The 23,315-nt window shown below is 42.7% G+C and overlaps 1 protein-coding gene across 1 annotated transcript; it reads left to right on the top strand.

Moving 5' to 3' along the window:
* Nucleotides 1–1,876: 1,876 nt before the first annotated feature.
* On the top strand, nucleotides 1,877–8,281 carry LOC138983226 (uncharacterized). Its single transcript, XM_070356637.1, has 3 exons — nucleotides 1,877–2,017; nucleotides 2,546–2,809; nucleotides 3,059–8,281. The coding sequence occupies exons 1-3, from the start codon at nucleotides 1,877–1,879 to the stop codon at nucleotides 8,279–8,281; spliced, it is 5,628 nt and encodes a 1,875-aa protein (XP_070212738.1).
* Nucleotides 8,282–23,315: the final 15,034 nt, after the last annotated feature.

The following is a 23,315-nucleotide window of genomic DNA, read 5'->3' as shown; positions in this document are numbered from 1 at the left end:
GTCTTCTGTCCGTTTCTTTGTCTTCTGTCCGTTTCTGTGTCTTCTGTCCGTTTCTGTGTCTTCTGTCCGTTTCTGTGTCTTCTGTCCGTTTCTTTGTCTTCTGTCCGTTTCTGTGTCTTCTGTCCGTTTCTTTGTCTTCTGTCCGTTTCTGTGTCTTCTGTCCGTTTCTGTGTCTTCTGTCCGTTTCTGTGTCTTCTGTCCGTTTCTTTGTCTTCTGTCCGTTTCTGTGTCTTCTTTCCGTCTCTGTGTCTTCTGTCCGTTTCTTTGTCTTCTTTCCGTCTCTGTGTCTTCTGTCCGTTTCTTTGTCTTCTTTCCGTTTCTGTGTCCTACGTTTATTCTATGTAGGGTTTTTCTAACATATTTTTGTCTTGGTGATTTTTTATTGATTTGCCGCCATCTTGTTTCGGCCGCCATTTTGTCGTCCATCTTTGATGTTTATGTTTTTAGGACACCTTTGATGTTTATGTTTTTAGGACACCTTTGATGTTTAGTTTGATGTTTCGAATTCTAAGTTTAGTTTTTTCTTTCTATCAGTTTCCACTCGCTCCGCGCTTCTCGCTCACCGCTCCGCGCTTCTCGCACCACGCTCCGCGCTTCTCGCTCCATGCTCCACGCTTCACACTCTACTGTTCTGCACTCTCACTCAAACTAGTCCTTTCTACTTCACATTTTAGCTTTAATTCACTTTCTAAACTTAGATTAGTTTTTCCGCCACGCTCCGATATAGGTTACTTAGCCTCTCCATAGATTTATGTTTAGCCTTTTATATATTGATATTATGAGCTGATTCCGAATTACCATGACATCGACAAGTATTCAATAAACTTTAATTAATTTTCCAATTCTAGTGTTCGTTTTGTTTTGTGAGCGCGTCGGTTCTTTATAGCACCAAAATTACATCCTCCAGAATTTATATAAGCCATCACAGAATCTTACAGCTACTCAAGGGCAAGCACAGTGGAAACTTTGATATTTTTTGGAACATTTTGGATTGTTTTCGACAAAGAACTTTATGAACTTTTGTAGGCCTGTGATTAGGGCCACTGACTTTTGAACTTCTTATCCTTACGAATCTTGTGAAGAGATCATGAACCTTTTGTCTTAAAGGAACTGTGTTTCGCATCTAGCGAACGATATTTTAATTTATTTGTCGGGCCCAGAGCAGAGCAACTTAGGCATTATTTTAGGTTTGTTGACCATAGCATTGCACACTTCGTACTTCGTATTTTCTTCCCCTCTAGTGAGTGACCCGAGGTGTGCCGTTTTGAATTTTGTTTCTTTATATTTCGCAAGTCTTTGTTAACCTCTACGTTTTCACTTGACTTAAAGTATGGATGAGAAATTACCTTCTCATGAGAGTGCCGAGCTATCCCCTTACACTTTGAAGTTAGAAAGGGATGAACATTTTGCTTCGGACACTGATAGTCGTAAGAATGAAGGCGACCATGATGGCGCTCAGGGCGAGCCTCTAGTTGAACCCTCTCAGACCCAAGACACTTTGAATTCAGATAACTTTCCCTCTCAAGCTGAACATTCTCCTACACAGGAAGGTTTAGGAACTGAGCCCTCCCAACAGGCTGCAAGTGCAGAGCATCTCGCTCAACGAAGTAGAGAAGAAAGAGGCCCCGCCATTGTTAGGGCTAGACTTAATGCTGAGGTTAGGGAACTGTCAGACAAGTACTGGGCCATGAGCCGAGCTCATAAGATTATGATCAGCGAGTTGTGCACAGCCTTTAGGGAAACACCAGGCCAAAGGAGAGTCCTTAAAGCTCAAAAAATAACCCTCTGTGAGCGCCTAAACGAGCTGAATGTAGCGAACTCGAGGCTTTGTCAAGTGGCTGAAAGTGATGTAGCTATAGAAGAGGATTTGAGCGATATGCACATGCAAACGGAGACGCTCAAAGAGCAATATCGCAGTCTCTTTCCCAAGTTAGACCCGTACGCCTCCAGCTCGGACTTGACTTCCACAGTCGCTTCTGGAGGTGCTAGAGAGGTTTCTTTAGATGCTTCTTTGGCGGTTAGTGCAGCGAGATTTAGGTCCCAGCAAATGGTCGCAGATGAAAGGGCCAGACAAGAAGAAACTCTTTTGCTTTTAGAGGAGAAGGCTTCTAGGTCTAAAGCTTTGGCTGCTGAGAAGAAGGCAGAGATGGAAAGAGAGTTGGAAAGAAGAGAGATGGAAAGAGAGTGTGCTCGTTTAGAGAGAGAAGCTCAAGATGAAGAGTTAGCTTTGAAGAAAAAAGAAAAGGAAATAAAGACTGCACTAGAGAGGGTGGAGAGAGAAGGCAAGATGCAAGAAGAGCATGACGTTTTTAAGATCCTTAAAACAGACATAGAAGACCAGCAAAGGGCTAGAGAAAGATTCATGCCTCAGCTACCTCGTGACAGCCCCATTGATAGGTACCTAGGTACTCACAGCACCCTGCATGTAGGTACACACATAGAGAGCATAGGAGATGTGGCGGTAGGGTATGATAGGCACACACAGCACACACAAGATACATATAAGCCTGCGACAGCCGACACCTACGCCCGCCCGCGTCACCAGCCGGCAGCCAACACCCTCGTCTCTGGGCAACATCAGCCTGCGGCAGCCAAGCCTGGACTCTCGCCACTTCAGCAGCCCACGGAGGTCAGGGCTTATGCCCCTTCGCATCTCCAGTCGGCTGCCGAGGACATCCGCGACACTCTTCGAGGCATCTCCAGGACCCTTGCCCAACCTGTCTCCGCTTTTCACCCACTTCCAGCAGCGGTCACAGCCACGGCTCCTACCACTACGACGATGACTACAGCCACCACGATGACGACAAGAGTCGGAGGCCAATTCGCGACCTCCTTTCGGCCTCAGTTTGTCAAAGCTGAGATTCCAAGCCACGAAGATCGTCCTCGCCAGATCTACGCGCCTTCCCGTTTCCCTCACAAATCCCTCAATCCATCAGCGAGACCTTTTCCCGGGCCTTTCCCTGGTCCTTTTCCTGCCATGACCTCCCGAGAGTCTCCGACCTATGTGCCAAACTTTGCATATGGGCCTTCTGTCATGCATCCTCCCATGCAAACACAGCAATATGACCACGCTGCAAGCTTTGCTCCTGACACTGACTACACACAGCATGGTTTTCAAGAGGCTCCGGTCACGAGCCCTTCAGACGTCTACTACGGGCAAGATGCATACCTTCCTCAGACGCAAGGCCAGCCAGCGCTCTCCGAGGGTTCTGCCCTAGCTCGTACTCTAGCTGAGGCTCTCCTGATCAACAGGTTACCGACGCAGGAGCCCACTACGTTTTCAGGAGATCCTTTGACGTACCCTCTCTGGAGGTCCTCATTCACTCTTTTGATTGAGCGGCAGGGCGTTTCTGCAGAGGAAAAGCTCCTCTACTTGGAGAAGTACTTGGACGGTCCGGCGAAGGATGCGGTCAAGGGACTCTTTCTGATCAGGGATGCCCAGGCCTATCAGCAGGCCCTTCAGACGTTGGAGGAAAGGTTCGGCAGTTCTTTCGTCGTTGCCAGAGCCTTCCGAGAGAAACTAGATGCATGGCCGGTAATCAAATCCAAAGATGGACAAGCCCTCCGCGCCTTCTCGGACTTTCTTGGACAATGCCTTGTGGCGAGCCGAGTGATAGGCCAGCTACAGAATCTGGAAGACCAAGCCTATCACAAGACACTCATGAGCAAGCTTCCAGATTGGTTGGTGAGAAACTGGGTGCGGAAAGTAAACAAGACCAAGAACGAGAAGAAACGCTACCCTACCTTTGAGGAGTTGTCAGCTTTCATCAAGACAGAGGCAGACATCCTTTGCGAGCCCCTTTTCTCCTCCAGCAAATCTGCCGCCTCTTCCACCTCGCAGACCGCCAGTTCAGCAGTCCCCAAGAAAACATCGTACAGTACGGATTGTTCTACTACATCTGCATGTCAAGAGTGTGACAGATGTCAGCACCACGCTAAAACTGTCCTGAGTACGAACTGCGACGAAGTCTGTCCCTTTTGTACCGTTCGTTTTCCGACCAGCTCTTCTTCTCATCCTCTACTCAGATGCCAGAGGTTCGATGAGATTCCCGTTGAGGACAGGAAACACTTCATGTACGAAACGTCCTTGTGCTTCTCCTGTGCCAGAAAGACTGACCATAGAAGTGTAGACTGCACTACCAGGGCGATATGTGACAAGTGCCAAGGCCCACATCTCACTATGCTGCATGGAGCGCCTAGCTACAGGAAGAAGATTCCCAATCAGCAACGGAATGCCCGGGGACCGCCAGATTCTTCAAGGTTTGTCTGTATCAGTCAAGATGCCCGTGTTTCTGCCTCTGGATCAGCATTCGCGACAACCAACAAGTCGGACAGACCAGTCAGAGCTACCATGATTGTTCCGGTCAGAGTTTCGACGAAGGAGAATCCCACGGTAGAGCATACGACATACGCGCTGCTTGACACCATGTCTTGCATCTCCTTCGTTACTGAATCTTTGAGTGACAAGCTGAACACTCATTCTGAGCCAGCGTCATTGAGGCTGAACACTATGACTTCTCAGAACACTCATATCGAATGTCAGAGAGTGACCGGATTGTGTGTCAAGGCCCTCAACTCCAATGTTTCCCACAACCTGAAAACGCTCTACACGACGGACCATCTCACCAATGACACTGAGAACATACCAACATCAGAGACTGCTCGTAACATCAAGCATTTGAGTCATATTGCCAGCGAGATTCCCCCGTTGCTCGAAGGCTGCACTCCCGGGTTGTTGATTGGCTACGATCATGCAGAGCTATTCATGCCAGAGAGAGTCATCAAGGGAGACCCATACGCCGTTCTCACACCGTTGGGTTGGACGATACTGGGACAAGTGTCGCCAAAACAGTCTGTCCATGACGTGATGCACGTGTCTCTTACAGAACAGTATTGTCCCAGCGAGTACGAAGGTGAATCAGTCACTTTCGTATATCGCACGACGCTCGCCGAACCCAGCATCTCCGACGCACTCCAGGTCATGGAAAGGGATTTTGTTGAATCGGAGACGGGAAACAGGTCCCAAGAGGACGTCAAGTTCATGGAAATCCTGGCAAGATCCATCAAGGTGAATGAGAAGAGCCACTACGAAATGCCCTTACCCTTTCGTGCAGATAACCCTGAGCTTCCCCCAAATCGTGATGTTGCACTGAAGAGACTCAACTCGCTGAGTCGCCGATTTGAGAAAGACTCTATGTACGCACAAGACTACTGCAAGTTCATGAGCGAGATCATCGAGAGCGGCCACGCTGAGAAGATTCCAAGAGACGAAGTAGAGAACGACAGATCGTGGTACATCCCTCACCATGGCGTGTATCATGACAAGAAGCCAGGCAAAATCCGCGTGGTCTTCGACTGCAGCGCACAGAAACATGGTCAGAGTCTCAACGGAGCACTGCTGCAAGGTCCCGACCTTTTCAATTCTCTCGTCGGAGTTCTTTGCCGTTTTCGCAAGGGAGAGATCGCCTTCTCGTGCGACGTCGAGAAGATGTTTCATCAATTTCATGTCACCAAGGAACACCGTGACTTCCTGCGCTTCTTATGGTGGGAAGATGGAGACCGCACCAGACCTCCTGTCGACTACAGAATGCGCGTTCACATTTTCGGCGCAGTATCGTCACCAGGTTGTGCCAACTACGCATTACAGCAGGCGGGACGCGACCACTCTCACGAAAACGAAGATGCCGCACAGTTCCTTCAGAATGACTTCTATGTAGACGACGGACTGCATGCTGCCAACGACGTCTCTTCTGCAGCCAAAGTTCTCATGGGAGCTCGAGAGATCTGTAGTAAAAGGAAGCTGCACCTGCACAAGATCACGTCTAACAGCGATGAGCTTCTCAGTTTGTTCCCTCCTGAGGAATGTTCAGCTTCTAAACGTCAGAATCTTGGAAGTGCAGTCGACACTGGCACTTTGGAGCGCACTTTGGGATTACAGTGGTGCATAGAAGACGACACCTTCACCTTCGCTCCCGACCTCAAGGAGAAACCGAAGACGAGAAGAGGAGTCCTTGCTACAGTGGCAGCGCTGTTCGACCCGCTTGGCTTCCTTGCTCCGTTCATTCTGAAGGGCAAGATTATTCTCCAGGAGGCATGCCGGAAGACCTCAGAGTGGGATGAAGAACTGGACGAGGTTTTGGAAGGCCTCTGGAAGAGCTGGATGGATGAGCTGCCCGGTCTAAGACAGGTCAGCATTCCGCGAAACTTTGTTCCATCGACCCTGGGAACTTTGACGCAGGTTCAGTTACACCACTTCTCCGATGCCAGCACAAGAGGCTACGGTCAATGTTCCTACCTACGTTTGAAAGATGAGAATGACAAAGTCCATTGCAGTCTTGTCATGGCCAAAGGAAGAGTGGCCCCTTTGAAGCAGGTAACTGTCCCTCGCCTGGAATTACAAGCCGCAACACTTTCTGCCAAGATGTCTTCATTTCTGGAAAAGGAGCTGAAGTACGAAAAGCTTGAGCACGTCTTTTGGACTGATAGCACTATCGTTTTGGCGTACCTCGCAAATCAACAGAAGAGGTTTCACGTGTTCGTTGCCAATAGAATCAGTCAGATCCTCAGAGTCTCTTCCGTCAGTCAGTGGAATCATGTCCCCACTGAGCAGAATCCAGCTGACCATGCCTCTCGAGGACTAAGCGTCAAAGAGCTCAACGCCTCTACTTGGTTTTCAGGTCCGCAGTTCCTGTGGCAGTCTGACATTCCGAGAGGAAACATCACAGCCATTGTTGAGAGAGATGATCTGGAAGTACGCTCCTGCAGAGTCACGTCCATTGCTGAAACATCTGACGTGGGGATGGAGACAACCTTTGCCAAGTTCTCAAGATGGAGCTTTTTGGTTCGAGGGATTGCAAAGGTTCTCAGGTTCCTCAACACCAAACGGAACTTGCCTGCTTTAGAAGTTCTGGCGTCGGAAGCTACAGCGGAAGAGAAAATTGTCCTCGCTACACAAAGAGAATTCTTTTCTGCTCCCAGCAAGTCTCGGGAAGGAACACTGAAGAAGTTGAACGTTGAGAAAGACGAGAAAGGATTCTACAGAGTCGGAGGAAGATTGAGAAATGCCAAGAACCTCATATGGTCCAAGCCAAAATTGCTGCCACAAGACTGTCATGTTTCCAAACTGTTGATCGCCGAAGCACATGAAACTCTGGGACATGCTGGCAGGACCAACGTCATTCACCACATTAGGTCACGTGGTTACTGGATCTTTGGAATACGTCGAGTGGTTGCACAAGTTTTGAAGGATTGCGTCACATGCAAGAAGATGTACGGAAAGGAGGCTTCACAGAAGATGGCCGATCTTCCGTTGGACAGGGTTGAAGAATCCGCCCCGTTCACATCCTGTGGCATGGATTGTTTCGGCCCCTTCATTGTCGCAGAGGGACGTAGGCAAGTCAAGCGCTACGGCCTTATGATCACGTGTCTCTCCATGCGAGCGATTCACCTCGAAGTCCTGGATGATCTCTCTGCTGATGCCCTCATCAATGGCCTTCGAAACGTCATAGCCATCAGAGGTCCGATCAGGACGTTGAGATGTGACAGAGGTACGAACTTTGTGGGCGCTTCACGAGAGTTGAGGGAAGCTTGGAACTCCATTGAGAAAGAAGAGTTGAAGAAGAGGCTTGAAGATCGTCAATGCGAATGGATTTTCAACACGCCTAAGGCAAGTCACATGGGAGGAGTCTGGGAAAGGCAGATTGGCACAGTCAGACGAATCCTCAACGGCCTCATGCGCAAATATCCTTCCCGCTTGAGCACTTCCACCCTCAGAACGTTTTTGCTGGAGGTCATGGCTATCGTAAACTCTCGTCCCCTGTCCGTTGAGTCCTTGGAAGACCCCACCGGCCCTCTCCCTCTTACCCCGAACCACATCCTGACAATGAAGGCTGTCGGGGTACTGCCTATCCCTGGCATCTTCGATGGCGCTGACGTCGAGGCGAGGAAGAAATGGAGAAGAGTTCAGCGACTTGCAGACGAGTTCTGGAGACTGTGGAGGCTAGACTTTTTGGCCTCTTTGCGACGAAGAAGAAAGTGGCTTCTTCCCCAACGTAACGTTGCTGTCGGAGATGTCGTCGTGCTACGTGACGAAGCCGTATGCAGAGCAGATTGGCCTCTTGGACTCGTGACGGAGGTTCGCCCCAGCGACGATGGACTCGTGCGAACCTGCAAGCTCAAGACTGTCAAGGTCACCTCGAAGACAAGCCATTCCACTTTCTACTACTGGCGCCCCATCTCTAAGCTGACCGTGCTGGTGAAGGCAGACCCGGACACTCAATGACTTTCCCAGTGAACTTTACTGTTTCGACAGACCGTTTGTGCATGTTTTGGTCTGACGTAATCCGTTCGCCTTTTTGACAGGTGGCGCTGTTTTGATTTGGGGAGAAAATTTCGTCTTAATGCAAATATTTTTTGTGACTTTGTGGTTTCTCTCCTTTTGTATATATGTTTTTGGTTCCGCATTTTGGAACGAAAGCTCTTGACCGAGGCAAGCGCTTAATGAATCGGTTTGTTTAGTCCTTCCCGCGTGCGGATGCCTGTGCTTATGATTAAGACGACTGAAGATGTTTTTCTTTTGTATTTTGTAGGTTGCGACTACAGTCTTTCATACTGAGTTGCGGGTTATGTAAAGGTGTAAGAATAATGTTGACACGATATGTTGACAGTGACGGACCGACGAAATATGATGTTACATTTGTTGAAAGAACACGTGATTTTTTAGATTGAGACTCATTGAGAGTGCGTTTCGAACAAGCTACGTTTTGGATAATGCCGAAAGGATTCTGTAACGTTTCGGATTTTTTGTATTTTGAACCACGTATGAGAGTGCGTTTCGAACAGCTACGTTTTGGATAATGCCAAAAGGATTCTGTAATGTTTCGGATTTTGTTTTTGAACCACGCATGTATTCGATGATTTTTGTTGATTTTTTATGTCGACTTTTGTAAAGACTAAGATGTCTTCGAGGGGGGAATGTGAATGCCCCTGCTAAGGAGCCTTCTGTGTATTTAGATTCTTTTTGTTTTGCTTGTGTTTTTTAGTCTTGCTTCTAGCTTGACTCGCATGCGACTTTCCGTGGTGGTGGCTTTCCCTTTTTGTTCTTTCACTTTTATTATCTTATTTCACTTTTGTCCCTATTTGTTCCCATTTTGCAGCCACCTCTGTAGGTTCGCGTGCGGGTCTAGCTCGCTCTTTATCCTCTAGTTTTCTTTTTTAAGTATGAGCGTCCTGGTACGAACTTTGTTTTGTTTTAATGACGTTAAATATTGTAACGAACTAATTTATAAACAAGGTAGTGTGGCCGGCGTTTTTCTGATATTAATTTCATGTGCCTGTATGGCTCACGCTGGACAGCCTATGGAGTTTTCCCCGGAGAGCACGGGACGCATGTTTTGCAACAGTAATATTGTAGTAACGCGCAGTAATTTTTAGTTCACCTCTGTGGTGGATAGCCTGTATTCGTCGTCACTTACTGGGAAGCCGTTCACGGAACAAGATGTTTTAGGATAGATAGATTTTTTTGCTCTGTTCCGGGGCCCAGTGTTTTCTGCCAGCCTCCAGTTTTGTTTTAAGTTATTTTGCAGTTCAGGTTCAGTTGCTCGCCTTGAGTCTGTTTTAGATTATTGATGCTGTCAAAGGCGAGTATCCATTTCTGACTATGTTTCTTTTATTTACCGAATTCGTGTAATTTTCGTTTTGAATCTTTGTTTGTTATGACTTTCTGTCCGTTTCTTTGTCTTCTGTCCGTTTCTGTGTCTTCTGTCCGTTTCTTTGTCTTCTGTCCGTTTCTGTGTCTTCTGTCCGTTTCTGTGTCTTCTGTCCGTTTCTGTGTCTTCTGTCCGTTTCTTTGTCTTCTGTCCGTTTCTGTGTCTTCTGTCCGTTTCTTTGTCTTCTGTCCGTTTCTGTGTCTTCTGTCCGTTTCTGTGTCTTCTGTCCGTTTCTGTGTCTTCTGTCCGTTTCTTTGTCTTCTGTCCGTTTCTGTGTCTTCTTTCCGTCTCTGTGTCTTCTGTCCGTTTCTTTGTCTTCTTTCCGTCTCTGTGTCTTCTGTCCGTTTCTTTGTCTTCTTTCCGTTTCTGTGTCCTACGTTTATTCTATGTAGGGTTTTTCTAACATATTTTTGTCTTGGTGATTTTTTATTGATTTGCCGCCATCTTGTTTCGGCCGCCATTTTGTCGTCCATCTTTGATGTTTATGTTTTTAGGACACCTTTGATGTTTATGTTTTTAGGACACCTTTGATGTTTAGTTTGATGTTTCGAATTCTAAGTTTAGTTTTTTCTTTCTATCAGTTTCCACTCGCTCCGCGCTTCTCGCTCACCGCTCCGCGCTTCTCGCACCACGCTCCGCGCTTCTCGCTCCATGCTCCACGCTTCACACTCTACTGTTCTGCACTCTCACTCAAACTAGTCCTTTCTACTTCACATTTTAGCTTTAATTCACTTTCTAAACTTAGATTAGTTTTTCCGCCACGCTCCGATATAGGTTACTTAGCCTCTCCATAGATTTATGTTTAGCCTTTTATATATTGATATTATGAGCTGATTCCGAATTACCATGACATCGACAAGTATTCAATAAACTTTAATTAATTTTCCAATTCTAGTGTTCGTTTTGTTTTGTGAGCGCGTCGGTTCTTTATAGCACCAAAATTACATCCTCCAGAATTTATATAAGCCATCACAGAATCTTACAGCTACTCAAGGGCAAGCACAGGTTGAGTTAATTTTACAGACTGACACATTACAGACTGTCACATTTAGTTGAGTTAATTTTGCAGACTGACACATTTGGTTGAGTTAATTTTACAGACTGACACATTACAGACTGACACATTTGGTTGAGTTAATTTTGCAAACTGACACATTTGGTTGAGTTCATTTTGCAGACTGACACATTTAGTTGAGTTAATTTTGCAGACTGACACATTTGGTTGAGTTAATTTTGCAGACTGACACATTTGGTTGAGTTAATTTTGCAGACTGACACATTTGGTTGAGTTAATTTTACAGACTGACACATTACAGACTGTCACATTTAGTTGAGTTAATTTTGCAGACTGACACATTTGGTTGAGTTAATTTTACAGACTGACACATTACAGACTGACACATTTGGTTGAGTTAATTTTGCAAACTGACACATTTGGTTGAGTTCATTTTGCAGACTGACACATTTAGTTGAGTTAATTTTCCAGACTGACACATTTGGTTGAGTTAATTTTGCAGACTGACACATTTGGTTGAGTTCGTGTTGCAGACTGACACATTTGGTTGAGTTAAATTTACAGACTGACACATTTAGTTGAGTTCATTTTGCAGACTGACACATTTGGTTGAGTTAATTTTCCAGACTGACACATTTGGTTGAGTTAATTTTGCAGACTGACACATTTGGTTGAGTTCGTGTTGCAGATCAACAAAAGTGTCAGTGTTGACACAGAATTTGAACTCTGCAGAAAAAGCAGCCAGCCTGTTGATTTTTGCTCTTTGTCCATGTAGAACGATGCTACCTATTTATCTAATTAATTATCAACGTATTTGTCCACTTATTTTTATATTTTTTTCGTTTATTTGTCTGTTTGTTTTCATATTACTTTGTTTGTTGGTTGCTTTATTTGTTTGCTCGTTTATTTATTAGCTACATCTACCAATACATTTATTTGTTATTAAGTCGGGGAATGCTCTTATCCCAAGTTAAAGTCGTGACAATCCTGTTGTGGTGTACATGCTGGTGTTCACTCGGAGGAAGGCATCTTGCTGAGTTTGCTAAGGCCCAAAAAAAAGTCTGTTTACGGTAACATAGGCAAAAAAAATAGGGTCGGTAGGTCGGGAATTTTTTTTCTTCTTTTTTCAAAAAACCATATTTTTAAGTCATTTTGCCAAAAAACAGACTTTATTTTATTTTTTTTTTTTTTTTTTTTTTTCCCCAAATGCTCCCCAAAAAAGTCTAGGGTCGCGCAAAAAAATAGGGTCGGTCGGGATACCGTAAACAGACTTTTTTTTTTTTTGCCTAATACACGTGCAACACAACAGGTTGAACGACATCTCTTAACACGGACAGCATTAGGGGAAAGGCCCTAATTACCGGACGGGCGCCTAATAACGGACACGCGATATCTCAGAAATATATAGGAGGTCACAACAAAAAATGTTTTGCGCGAAACGATTCAGTGATATCCCCTTACACTTCGCACCAAAATAACATGGCGACTGAACGCACGCATTCTGCAGGGTAAGTGGTTTTCTGTTTTTCGCACTCTCACTGTAATTTTAGACATTTGTAAACTAAGTGCAGCAAGAAGTTACGACTTTCTAAGATGAATTGATTGGTTGAAGTAGATAGTACATACACTCTATTAGTAAATACCATGCAATACGACATACTCAATGAACGCATTTTTCAACAACTGCATTGTAACTCCAACTACTGAGTGGGTTTTTCCAAATACCGTCCACCACGTGCGCCCAAATAACGGACTATGTAATATGTGTAATAATTATGTAATAAATATGTGTGTGTGTGTGTGTGTGTGTGTGTGTGTGTGTGTGTGTGTATGTGTGTGTGTGTGTGTGTGTGTGTGTGTAGTTGAACGTGTGGTTAATTCGCTTGACTAAAAATAACGCATAACCCTCTGTCGAGAAAAAGATACATATCTTCATAAAAATTGCTTTTTGACTGACAAAAGTTGCAAAAACCAACATAATAATAAAGTAGATGTGTACTGCCGGGCAGTACATACCCCAAGCGAAGTCGTCCATCTGTGTGTACATGATTCTCTCTCTCTCTCTCTCTCTCTCTCTCTCTCTCTCTCTCTCTCTCTCTCTCTCTCTCTCTCTGTCTTAAAATGTGTCATCGATGACGTGTTTTCATACTTGCTAATGCGGCAGGCTAATCATGACGTCAAATTGAAACTTCTTGAAGTCTCTCAGAAAGGGACATGAAAACCATGTGGGGGTTACTGGTTTGGGCTGAAAAAAAACCCAACTCCACCTAAAATTCAAGCGCCTATGGGGCTGAATTATGCAGCATAAATTGTGAAACATCAGGATATCTCACACTTTCAATTCTGCCATCATGTCAAATCTGACAACAAACCTACCCACAAAATGTCATAAATATCGGTGTAGAATTGAGACTGAACGGTTTTTAACTGCCAAAAATAAGTTTTTTTGACTGGAATAGTTTGTCTTGAAATTCAGTTTGGGACAACGGACCCACCCACTAAATTTCATAAAGATAGGTGAAAATTTAAATGTAACGGTTTTTAACTGCCAAAATTATGTTTTTCTTCTGGAAAAGTATGGAGTGAAAATCAGTTGGGGACAACGAACCTACCCACAAAATTTCATAAATATCGATGAAGAATTGAGATTTAACGGTTTTTAACTGCCAAAAATAAGGTTTTTTGTCTGGAAAAGTATGTCTTAAAATTCAGTTTGGGACAACGGACCCACCCACTAAATTTCATAAAGATAGGTGAAGAATTGAAATTTAACGTTTTTTAACTGCCAAAATTATGTCTTTCTTCTGGAAAAGTATAGAGTGAAAATCAGTTGGGGACAACGAACCTACCCACAAAATTTCATAAATATCGGTGAAGAATTGAAATTTAACGGTTTTTAACTGCCAAAATTATGTTTTTCTTCTGGAAAAGTATGGAGTGAAAATAAGTTGGGGACAACAAACCTACCTTTAAAATTTCATAAGAATCAGTGAAGAAATAGGATTTAACGATTTTTTAACGGCCTTTAAATCATTGGTGATGTCATCATAACCCAGTCGTTGTAGTTGTCGTCGTAGTTGTTGGTGTTGTTGTTGTCATGTTCGTTGTCGTGATTGTTGTTGTTCTCGTGTTGTTGTTTTTGTTGTTGTTGTTGTTGTCGTCGTCGTCGTCGATGTCATTTGTTGTTGTTGTTGTTATCGTCGTCGTCGTCGTCATCGTCGTCGTTGTCAGAGGTTATTTCTAAAGATTTCATTGATAGTCTTTGTTCTCGTCACCAAGACTTGCTAAGAACAAGCTTGGAACAGCAAGAGTTCCAAGAACAAGATTAGAACAACTCATTACATCATTACCAGTACGTCATTTGTATTTAGAACACACTTTAGAAAAAAACTCTTCAGCTACAAACCAGTCACCCTCACATGTCGGAGGTGTTTGTCTAAACCACTTACTGAAATGTTTTGAGGTTTAATGACCATACACATGTTGAACCGGTGAGTGTCTTCCGCTGCTTAATTCGCAAATAACTATTTTATTAAAGTCCGCTTGAAACGCTCAAAGATGAAATTCCATGTTAAAAAGTGACAAAAGTTTCACATTTTCCCGTTGTAACAGCTTCCGATGATATTATATGAAAATTCTGATCCTCTGAGAGGATTCCCCGAAACAAAATCAGTTTGTACGCCTAATTTTAATAGAATTGTCCAAACAGTGTCGCTAATATTGTGCTAAAAGATGAATTCTAGAACAATGTTCACAGACAGACACCACTTGGCAAAAAAATTTTCAGTGCTGGGAGATGAAAAAAAAAACTACCTCGCTACGCGCGGGCTCCGCCCGCGCTCCGCTTGGATTAAATGTAAAAATACATGAACGTTCACGAAAAAGAAAACGGTTGCAATTGTTAATTAAGTAGATGTGTACTGCCGGGCAGTACATACCCCAAGCGAAGTCGTCCATCTGTGTGTACATGATTCTCTCTCTCTCTCTCTCTCTCTCTCTCTCTGTCTCTCTCTCTCTCTCTGTCTTAAAATGTGTCATCGATGACGTGTTTTCATACTTGCTAATGCGGCAGGCTAATCATGACGTCAAATTGAAACTTCTTGAAGTCTCTCAGAAAGGGACATGAAAACCATGTGGGGGTTACTGGTTTGGGCTGAAAAAAAACCCAACTCCACCTAAAATTCAAGCGCCTATGGGGCTGAATTATGCAGCATAAATTGTGAAACATCAGGATATCTCACACTTTCAATTCTGCCATCATGTCAAATCTGACAACAAACCTACCCACAAAATGTCATAAATATCGGTGTAGAATTGAGACTTAACGGTTTTTAACTGCCAAAAATAAGTTTTTTTGACTGGAATAGTTTGTCTTGAAATTCAGTTTGGGACAACGGACCCACCCACTAAATTTCATAAAGATAGGTGAAAATTTAAATGTAACGGTTTTTAACTGCCAAAATTATGTTTTTCTTCTGGAAAAGTATGGAGTGAAAATCAGTTGGGGACAACGAACCTACCCACAAAATTTCATAAATATCGATGAAGAATTGAGATTTAACGGTTTTTAACTGCCAAAAATAAGGTTTTTTGTCTGGAAAAGTATGTCTTAAAATTCAGTTTGGGACAACGGACCCACCCACTAAATTTCATAAAGATAGGTGAAGAATTGAAATTTAACGTTTTTTAACTGCCAAAATTATGTCTTTCTTCTGGAAAAGTATAGAGTGAAAATCAGTTGGGGACAACGAACCTACCCACAAAATTTCATAAATATCGGTGAAGAATTGAAATTTAACGGTTTTTAACTGCCAAAATTATGTTTTTCTTCTGGAAAAGTATGGAGTGAAAATAAGTTGGGGACAACAAACCTACCTTTAAAATTTCATAAGAATCAGTGAAGAAATAGGATTTAACGATTTGTTAACGGCCTTTAAATCATTGGTGATGTCATCATAACCCAGTCGTTGTAGTTGTCGTCGTAGTTGTTGGTGTTGTTGTTGTCATGTTCGTTGTCGTGATTGTTGTTGTTCTCGTGTTGTTGTTTTTGTTGTTGTTGTTGTTGTTGTTGTTGTTGTTGTTGTTGTTGTTGTTGTTGTTGTTGTTGTTGTCGTCGTCGTCGTCGATGTCATTTGTTGTTGTTGTTGTTATCGTCGTCGTCGTCATCGTCGTCGTTGTCAGAGGTTATTTCTAAAGATTTCATTGATAGTCTTTGTTCTCGTCACCAAGACTTGCTAAGAACAAGCTTGGAACAGCAAGAGTTCCAAGAACAAGATTAGAACAACTCATTACATCATTACCAGTACGTCATGTGTATTTAGAACACACTTTAGAAAAAAACTCTTCAGCTACAAACCAGTCACCCTCACATGTCCGAGGTGTTTGTCTAAACCACTTACTGAAATGTTTTGAGGTTTAATGACCATACACATGTTGAACCGGTGAGTGTCTTCCGCTGCTTAATTCGCAAATAACTATTTTATTAAAGTCCGCTTGAAACGCTCAAAGATGAAATTCCATGTTAAAAAGTGACAAAAGTTTCACATTTTCCCGTTGTAACAGCTTCCGATGATATTATATGAAAATTCTGATCCTCTGAGAGGATTCCCCGAAACAAAATCAGTTTGTACGCCTAATTTTAATAGAATTGTCCAAACAGTGTCGCTAATATTGTGCTAAAAGATGAATTCTAGAACAATGTCCAGACAGACACCACTTGGCAAAAAAATTTTCAGTGCTGGGAGATGAAAAAAAAAACTACCTCGCTACGCGCGGGCTCCGCCCGCGCTCCGCTTGGATTAAGTAGATGTGTACTGCCGGGCAGTACATACCCCAAGCGAAGTCGTCCATCTGTGTGTACATGATTCTCTCTCTCTCTCTCTCTCTCTCTCTCTCTCTCTCTCTCTCTCTCTCTCTCTCTCTGTCTTAAAATGTGTCATCGATGACGTGTTTTCATACTTGCTAATGCGGCAGGCTAATCATGACGTCAAATTGAAACTTCTTGAAGTCTCTCAGAAAGGGACATGAAAACCATGTGGGGGTTACTGGTTTGGGCTGAAAAAAAACCCAACTCCACCTAAAATTCAAGCGCCTATGGGGCTGAATTATGCAGCATAAATTGTGAAACATCAGGATATCTCACACTTTCAATTCTGCCATCATGTCAAATCTGACAACAAACCTACCCACAAAATGTCATAAATATCGGTGTAGAATTGAGACTTAACGGTTTTTAACTGCCAAAAATAAGTTTTTTTGACTGGAATAGTTTGTCTTGAAATTCAGTTTGGGACAACGGACCCACCCACTAAATTTCATAAAGATAGGTGAAAATTTAAATGTAACGGTTTTTAACTGCCAAAATTATGTTTTTCTTCTGGAAAAGTATGGAGTGAAAATCAGTTGGGGACAACGAACCTACCCACAAAATTTCATAAATATCGATGAAGAATTGAGATTTAACGGTTTTTAACTGCCAAAAATAAGGTTTTTTGTCTGGAAAAGTATGTCTTAAAATTCAGTTTGGGACAACGGACCCACCCACTAAATTTCATAAAGATAGGTGAAGAATTGAAATTTAACGTTTTTTAACTGCCAAAATTATGTCTTTCTTCTGGAAAAGTATAGAGTGAAAATCAGTTGGGGACAACGAACCTACCCACAAAATTTCATAAATATCGGTGAAGAATTGAAATTTAACGGTTTTTAACTGCCAAAATTATGTTTTTCTTCTGGAAAAGTATGGATAAGAATAAAAAATAACACCCAAACACCAAAATGAAATAAATATTTCGGAGTGAAAACTCCTTCTTCAGTAATCATGTAATGGAATCAAAACAAACGATGACGTCACATGTATGATGGCAAAAGTATGGAGTGAAAATAAGTTGGGGACAACAAACCTACCTTTAAAATTTCATAAGAATCAGTGAAGAAATAGGATTTAACGATTTTTTAACAGCCTTGACACTGAACATTTGATAAATCATTGGTGATGTCATCATAACCCAGTCGTTGTAGTTGTTGTCGTAGTTGTTGGTGTTGTTGTTGTCATGTTCGTTGTCGTGATTGTTGTTGTTCTCGTGTTGTTGTTTTTGTTGTTGTTGTTGTTGTTGTTGTTGTTGTTGTTGTTGTCGTCGTCGTCGTCGATGTCATTTGTTGTTGTTGTTGTTATCGTCGTCGTCGTCGTCATCGTCGTCGTTGTCAGAGGTTATTTCTAAAGATTTCATTGATAGTCTTTGTTCTCGTCACCAAGACTTGCTAAGAACAAGCTTGGAACAGCAAGAGTTCCAAGAACAAGATTAGAACAACTCATTACATCATTACCAGTACGTCATTTGTATTTAGAACACACTTTAGAAAAAAACTCTTCAGCTACAAACCAGTCACCCTCACATGTCCGAGGTGTTTGTCTAAACCACTTACTGAAATGTTTTGAGGTTTAATGACCATACACATGTTGAACCGGTGAGTGTCTTCCGCTGCTTAATTCGCAAATAACTATTTTATTAAAGTCCGCTTGAAACGCTCAAAGATGAAATTCCATGTTAAAAAGTGAAAAAAGTTTCACATTTTCCCGTTGTAACAGCTTCCGATGATATTATATGAAAATTCTGATCCTCTGAGAGGATTCCCCGAAACAAAATCAGTTTGTACGCCTAATTTTAATAGAATTGTCCAAACAGTGTCGCTAATATTGTGCTAAAAGATGAATTCTAGAACAATGTCCAGACAGACACCACTTGGCAAAAAAATTTTCAGTGCTGGGAGATGAAAAAAAAAAACTACCTCGCTACGCGCGGGCTCCGCCCGCGCTCCGCTTGGATTAAAACATGGTTTCTGCAACTTTTGTTACTCTATTAAGCAGCGAATTTCGTGCCCGGATTTTGGTGACCCCCTGTCCGGATTTAGGCAGTAGGTTTCGCAAAACCGGACAATTTGCCGAAAAATTCAAACCTTAATAACTATAAGTATAACAGATTTTTTCAATTCTTTTCAACATGAAGATAAAGGTAGGTTAGATCTACAATAATCCGTTTTCAAAATTGCGCTATGTTATATACTTTGTGAGACAAATGGGTTTAACCGTAAGTGTCCGTTAATTGGGGCCTTTCCCCTACCAACTGAACCAGAAGCACTGAAACGCAATAGACCAATTCCAAAAACAACTCTGTCGGGTTTGTCTGGGTTGTGACAGAGTGAGTACCCTTGCTTTTGCTCGGACAAATATTGACATGTATGAGCTTCTTGTACACGTGTTTGGGACACACCCTCTCACTAATGACTGGCCTCAAATGTCACGTGGGAAAGTTTCCCCACGTGATATCATTTCCCACGTGACATATCATAGGCCAGTCATTGTCGAGGGGGGATGTTTCAAACACGTGGACAGGAAGCATATGTCTATATTTGTCAGAGAAAAGGAAGCAAAGGTACTCACTCTTTCATAATCCATTCAACTTGATCCGACAGAGTTATTTCCGAGAATCGTCTATTGTGACTATTGTCAGTTCCTCTAGCAGTCGCACGGGGTCAATGTAACCCTGTGAGCTTTCCTACATGTACTTGTCACTTGGAAACGAACAAAAGGGGAAACGTCGACTTTTGTGCTGTGGTCGTTTCTGAAATGTCTGTCACTGCCCATTCCGGCAACACGATTAAGAGACTGTAAAATCCTCCTGAGAAGGAAAATGCTGTATAGCCTCGGCATACACAGTTCGGGTAGTAAGCGGCTATACTGCTGGGAACCAGAGACTATGAAGTATTTCTGTGGGTACCAAGAGTTTTGCTCGGGCTAGTTAACTTTGTGTTTGACGAAAAGTATCTGAAAGACATGTTTCGTTGAAGCATGAAATAGCATTGAAAGTATCTCAACTTAGAATACTTTGCGTTATCAGTGATTCTAGTCGCGTGCATGCAAACTATTCTCATTGACCACACAACAACGATTGTTGTTTGTTTGTTTGTTGTTGTTGTTGTTGTTGTTGTTGTTGTTGTTGTTGTTGTTGTTGTTGTTGTTGTTGTTGTTGTTGTTGTTGTTGTTGTTTTTCTTGTGGTTTTTTTCTTTTTTCTTCTCTCTCTTCTTTTTCTTCTTTATGTGTTTATTTTATTTTTGTTTGCTTGTTTCATCCTCTTTTTGCTTGTCCCGACGCTTGTTCCTTCTCCCAGTATGCTCCCACGCCACCCCGTCCCAGCACTCACTGCAACGATTGTTGTTGTTTTATGGCTGTACCTTATGCATGAAAAGTAATCATGTTCCTGCTTGATAGTTCATGCAAATGTTATATTGACAAGTTGTGATCGTGTGTCGAGAAGCAGTGAAATAATACAATGCGCCAGGAAATACGGTTAACTAAATAATTAATTGTTGCGTGTGTTACCTTCAAAGTCCACTGGCCCGGTTCAGGAGTACAGTGATACCTTTACTTAACGACTTTGAAAATGTCAGTCAACTTCAGTCGTTATGAGGAAGGGTCGTAATGTGGTGGATCGCACACAGAGATTTACTTTGTTAGGTCGATGTCGGGGTGAGTGAATCATCCGGAATGATACGGGCGTTTTGCTGGATACCGCCGGTGTAACACGAAATTTTTACTCCAAAAAAAAATTACTCCGGAGTAAATATTTCGTACGAAATTCTTACTCCGAGTACACTTTTCGTACGAGAAAAGAACTCCCCAAGGCACGAAAAAATGACTCCCTCCACGAAATTTTTACTCCCCATTTTTTTTACTTCCAGTAAAAATCTCGTACGCAAAAATGGGATGCGGGCGAAGGGATAATGCCAATAAGTGATCATTCTCGCGCACACGAATGTCCCGCTACCCTCCTTCCGCCCCTTCCACCACCAAGACTAACAGGGGACAAGGGAGTAAACATTTCGAACACCTGGCATGGGAAGTTAAATTGCTTGTGTTGGGGTGAAGTAATTTATTCGTTATTTATTCGTTAGGGGAGTAATATTTTTGTACGAAATATTTACTCGGAACTCACCTGTCTTGGGGAGTAATTTTCTCGTGTAATGGGGGAGTGCTTTTTTCGTAAAGGGAGTAACTTTTTCGTACGAAATGTTTACTCCGGAGTAAAAATCTCGTGGGAGTAATTTTCTCGTGTTACACCGGCAATGTGATCATGTCCTGGCTTCTACCTTTAAATGATGTGTTGGTAAAAGTCACACTCCGGCCTAGAACGTGTTCGTTGGACGAATTCAGCTTTCGGTCGTTAATTCAAAAGGTGGCAACAGAACAATATTACTCGCGCGAACTCAGAACATTGCTGAAAGAAACCAAAACATTGGCTGCATCTGGGAACAGAGATGAACGTGACATGCATGGCAAAACTATTTTTTCCATTGGCGAAAAAGATTGAAGGCACAGTAAGCCTCCCGTAAACCATCACAGATACTGTCAGGCTTTTACACACAGTACAAATACCCTTTCATTTAAACACTCACCGCTTGAGAACATCCTAGGTGCCCTCCGTAAAGAGCAGGGCCGGATCTGGGGGGGGGGGGTTCCTGGGGTTCCGGAACCCCCCCCCCCCCTGGCCATCCTATGTACCTCTCAGAGAAAAAAAAAATGTGGACTTTGGACCCCTGCCTTCAGTTGGACCCACCCCCCCCCCCCCCCCCCCCCCTCAAACGAACTTGGTCCGGCCCTGAAGAGCGAGCAATTTTCAAAGAATTTATTTTTGCGTGGTTTATCTTACCCCTGAGCCATCGTGAACCCGTGTGATCAAGTTTCCCTTTTTCACAATGTAGTCGTCAAATAGTAATTTGAATGCGACTCGCTATGAGCTTCTCTGCAATAGCACGTTATTAAGGTATAGTAAGCCTCCCGTAAACCATCACAGATACTGTCAGGCTTTTACACACAGTACAAACACCATTTCATTTAAACACTCACCGCTTGAGAACATTCTTGGTGCCCTCCGTAAAGAGCGAGCAATTTTCAAAGAATTTCTTTTTGCGTGGTTTATCTTACCTCTGAGCCTTCGTGAACCCGTGTAATCCAGTTTCCCTTTTTTCACAATTTAGCGGCCAGTTTCTCATTTCAATGCAAATCTCTGTAAGCTTATCTGCAATAGCACGTTATTGTGTACCTTTGAATCTGAAATGCAACATTGAAACTGCGAACTAGAGCAGTGGCGGTTAACGGTTCAGAGGAACTGGCGCCTGGCAGCGTCGTCTGCTACGAGAACCACGACCTTGCGTGACCCTGCTTCCGGGCTTTTCTTTTTTCAAACTTTCAAAACTTCGAATTGTACTGATCTTGTGTTGATGAAAAAAGATTTCTTTTATGATTTAAGAATGTTTGTGTAACAAGCTGTCAATTTATCCAAGCGGAGCGCGGGCGGAGCCCGCGCGTAGCGAGGTAGTTTTTTTTTTCATCTCCCAGCACTGACAATTTTTTTGCCAAGTGGTGTCTGTCTGGACATTGTTCTAGAATTCATCTTTTAGCACAATATTAGCGACACTGTTTGGACAATTCTATTAAAATTAGGCGTACAAACTGATTTTGTTTCGGGGAATCCTCTCAGAGGATCAGAATTTTCATATAATATCATCGGAAGCTGTTACAACGGGAAAATGTGAAACTTTTGTCACTTTTTAACATGGAATTTCATCTTTGAGCGTTTCAAGCGGACTTTAATAAAATAGTTATTTGCGAATTAAGCAGCGGAAGACACTCACCGGTTCAACATGTGTATGGTCATTAAACCTCAAAACATTTCAGTAAGTGGTTTAGACAAACACCTCGGACATGTGAGGGTGACTGGTTTGTAGCTGAAGAGTTTTTTTCTAAAGTGTGTTCTAAATACAAATGACGTACTGGTAATGATGTAATGAGTTGTTCTAATCTTGTTCTTGGAACTCTTGCTGTTCCAAGCTTGTTCTTAGCAAGTCTTGGTGACGAGAACAAAGACTATCAATGAAATCTTTAGAAATAACCTCTGACAACGACGACGATGACGACGACGACGACGATAACAACAACAACAACAAATGACATCGACGACGACGACGACAACAACAACAACAACAACAACAAAACAACAACAAAAACAACAACACGAGAACAACAACAATCACGACAACGAACATGACAACAACAACACCAACAACTACGACGACAACTACAACGACTGGGTTATGATGACATCACCAATGATTTAAAGGCCGTTAAAAAATCGTTAAATCCTATTTCTTCACTGATTCTTATGAAATTTTAAAGGTAGGTTTGTTGTCATGTCCCCAACTTATTTTCACTCCATACTTTTCCAGAAGAAAAACATAATTTTGGCAGTTAAAAACCGTTAAATTTCAATTCTTCACCGATATTTATGAAATTTTGTGGGTAGGTTCGTTGTCCCCAACTGATTTTCACTCTATACTTTTCCAGAAGAAAGACATAATTTTGGCAGTTAAAAAACGTTAAATTTCAATTCTTCACCTATCTTTATGAAATTTAGTGGGTGGGTCCGTTGTCCCAAACTGAATTTTAAGACATACTTTTCCAGACAAAAAACCTTATTTTTGGCAGTTAAAAACCGTTAAATCTCAATTCTTCATCGATATTTATGAAATTTTGTGG

The sequence above is a fragment of the Littorina saxatilis genome, linkage group LG12 (genome assembly GCF_037325665.1).
Source record: "Littorina saxatilis isolate snail1 linkage group LG12, US_GU_Lsax_2.0, whole genome shotgun sequence".
Lineage (NCBI taxonomy): Eukaryota > Metazoa > Mollusca > Gastropoda > Littorinimorpha > Littorinidae > Littorina > Littorina saxatilis.
This window is presented reverse-complemented; position numbering and strand designations above follow the sequence as displayed.

Excerpts from the sequence above, each read along its gene's own strand:
- LOC138983226 (XM_070356637.1), top strand. The coding sequence starts at position 1,877 with ATGCACATGCAAACGGAGACGCTCAAAGAGCAATATCGCAGTCTCTTT. Across the intron at positions 2,018-2,545 it reads CTTTAGATGCTTCTTTGGCG|CCGGCAGCCAACACCCTCGT; the intron begins GTTAGTGCAGCG and ends CCGCGTCACCAG. Across the intron at positions 2,810-3,058 it reads CCACCACGATGACGACAAGA|CAATATGACCACGCTGCAAG; the intron begins GTCGGAGGCCAA and ends ATGCAAACACAG.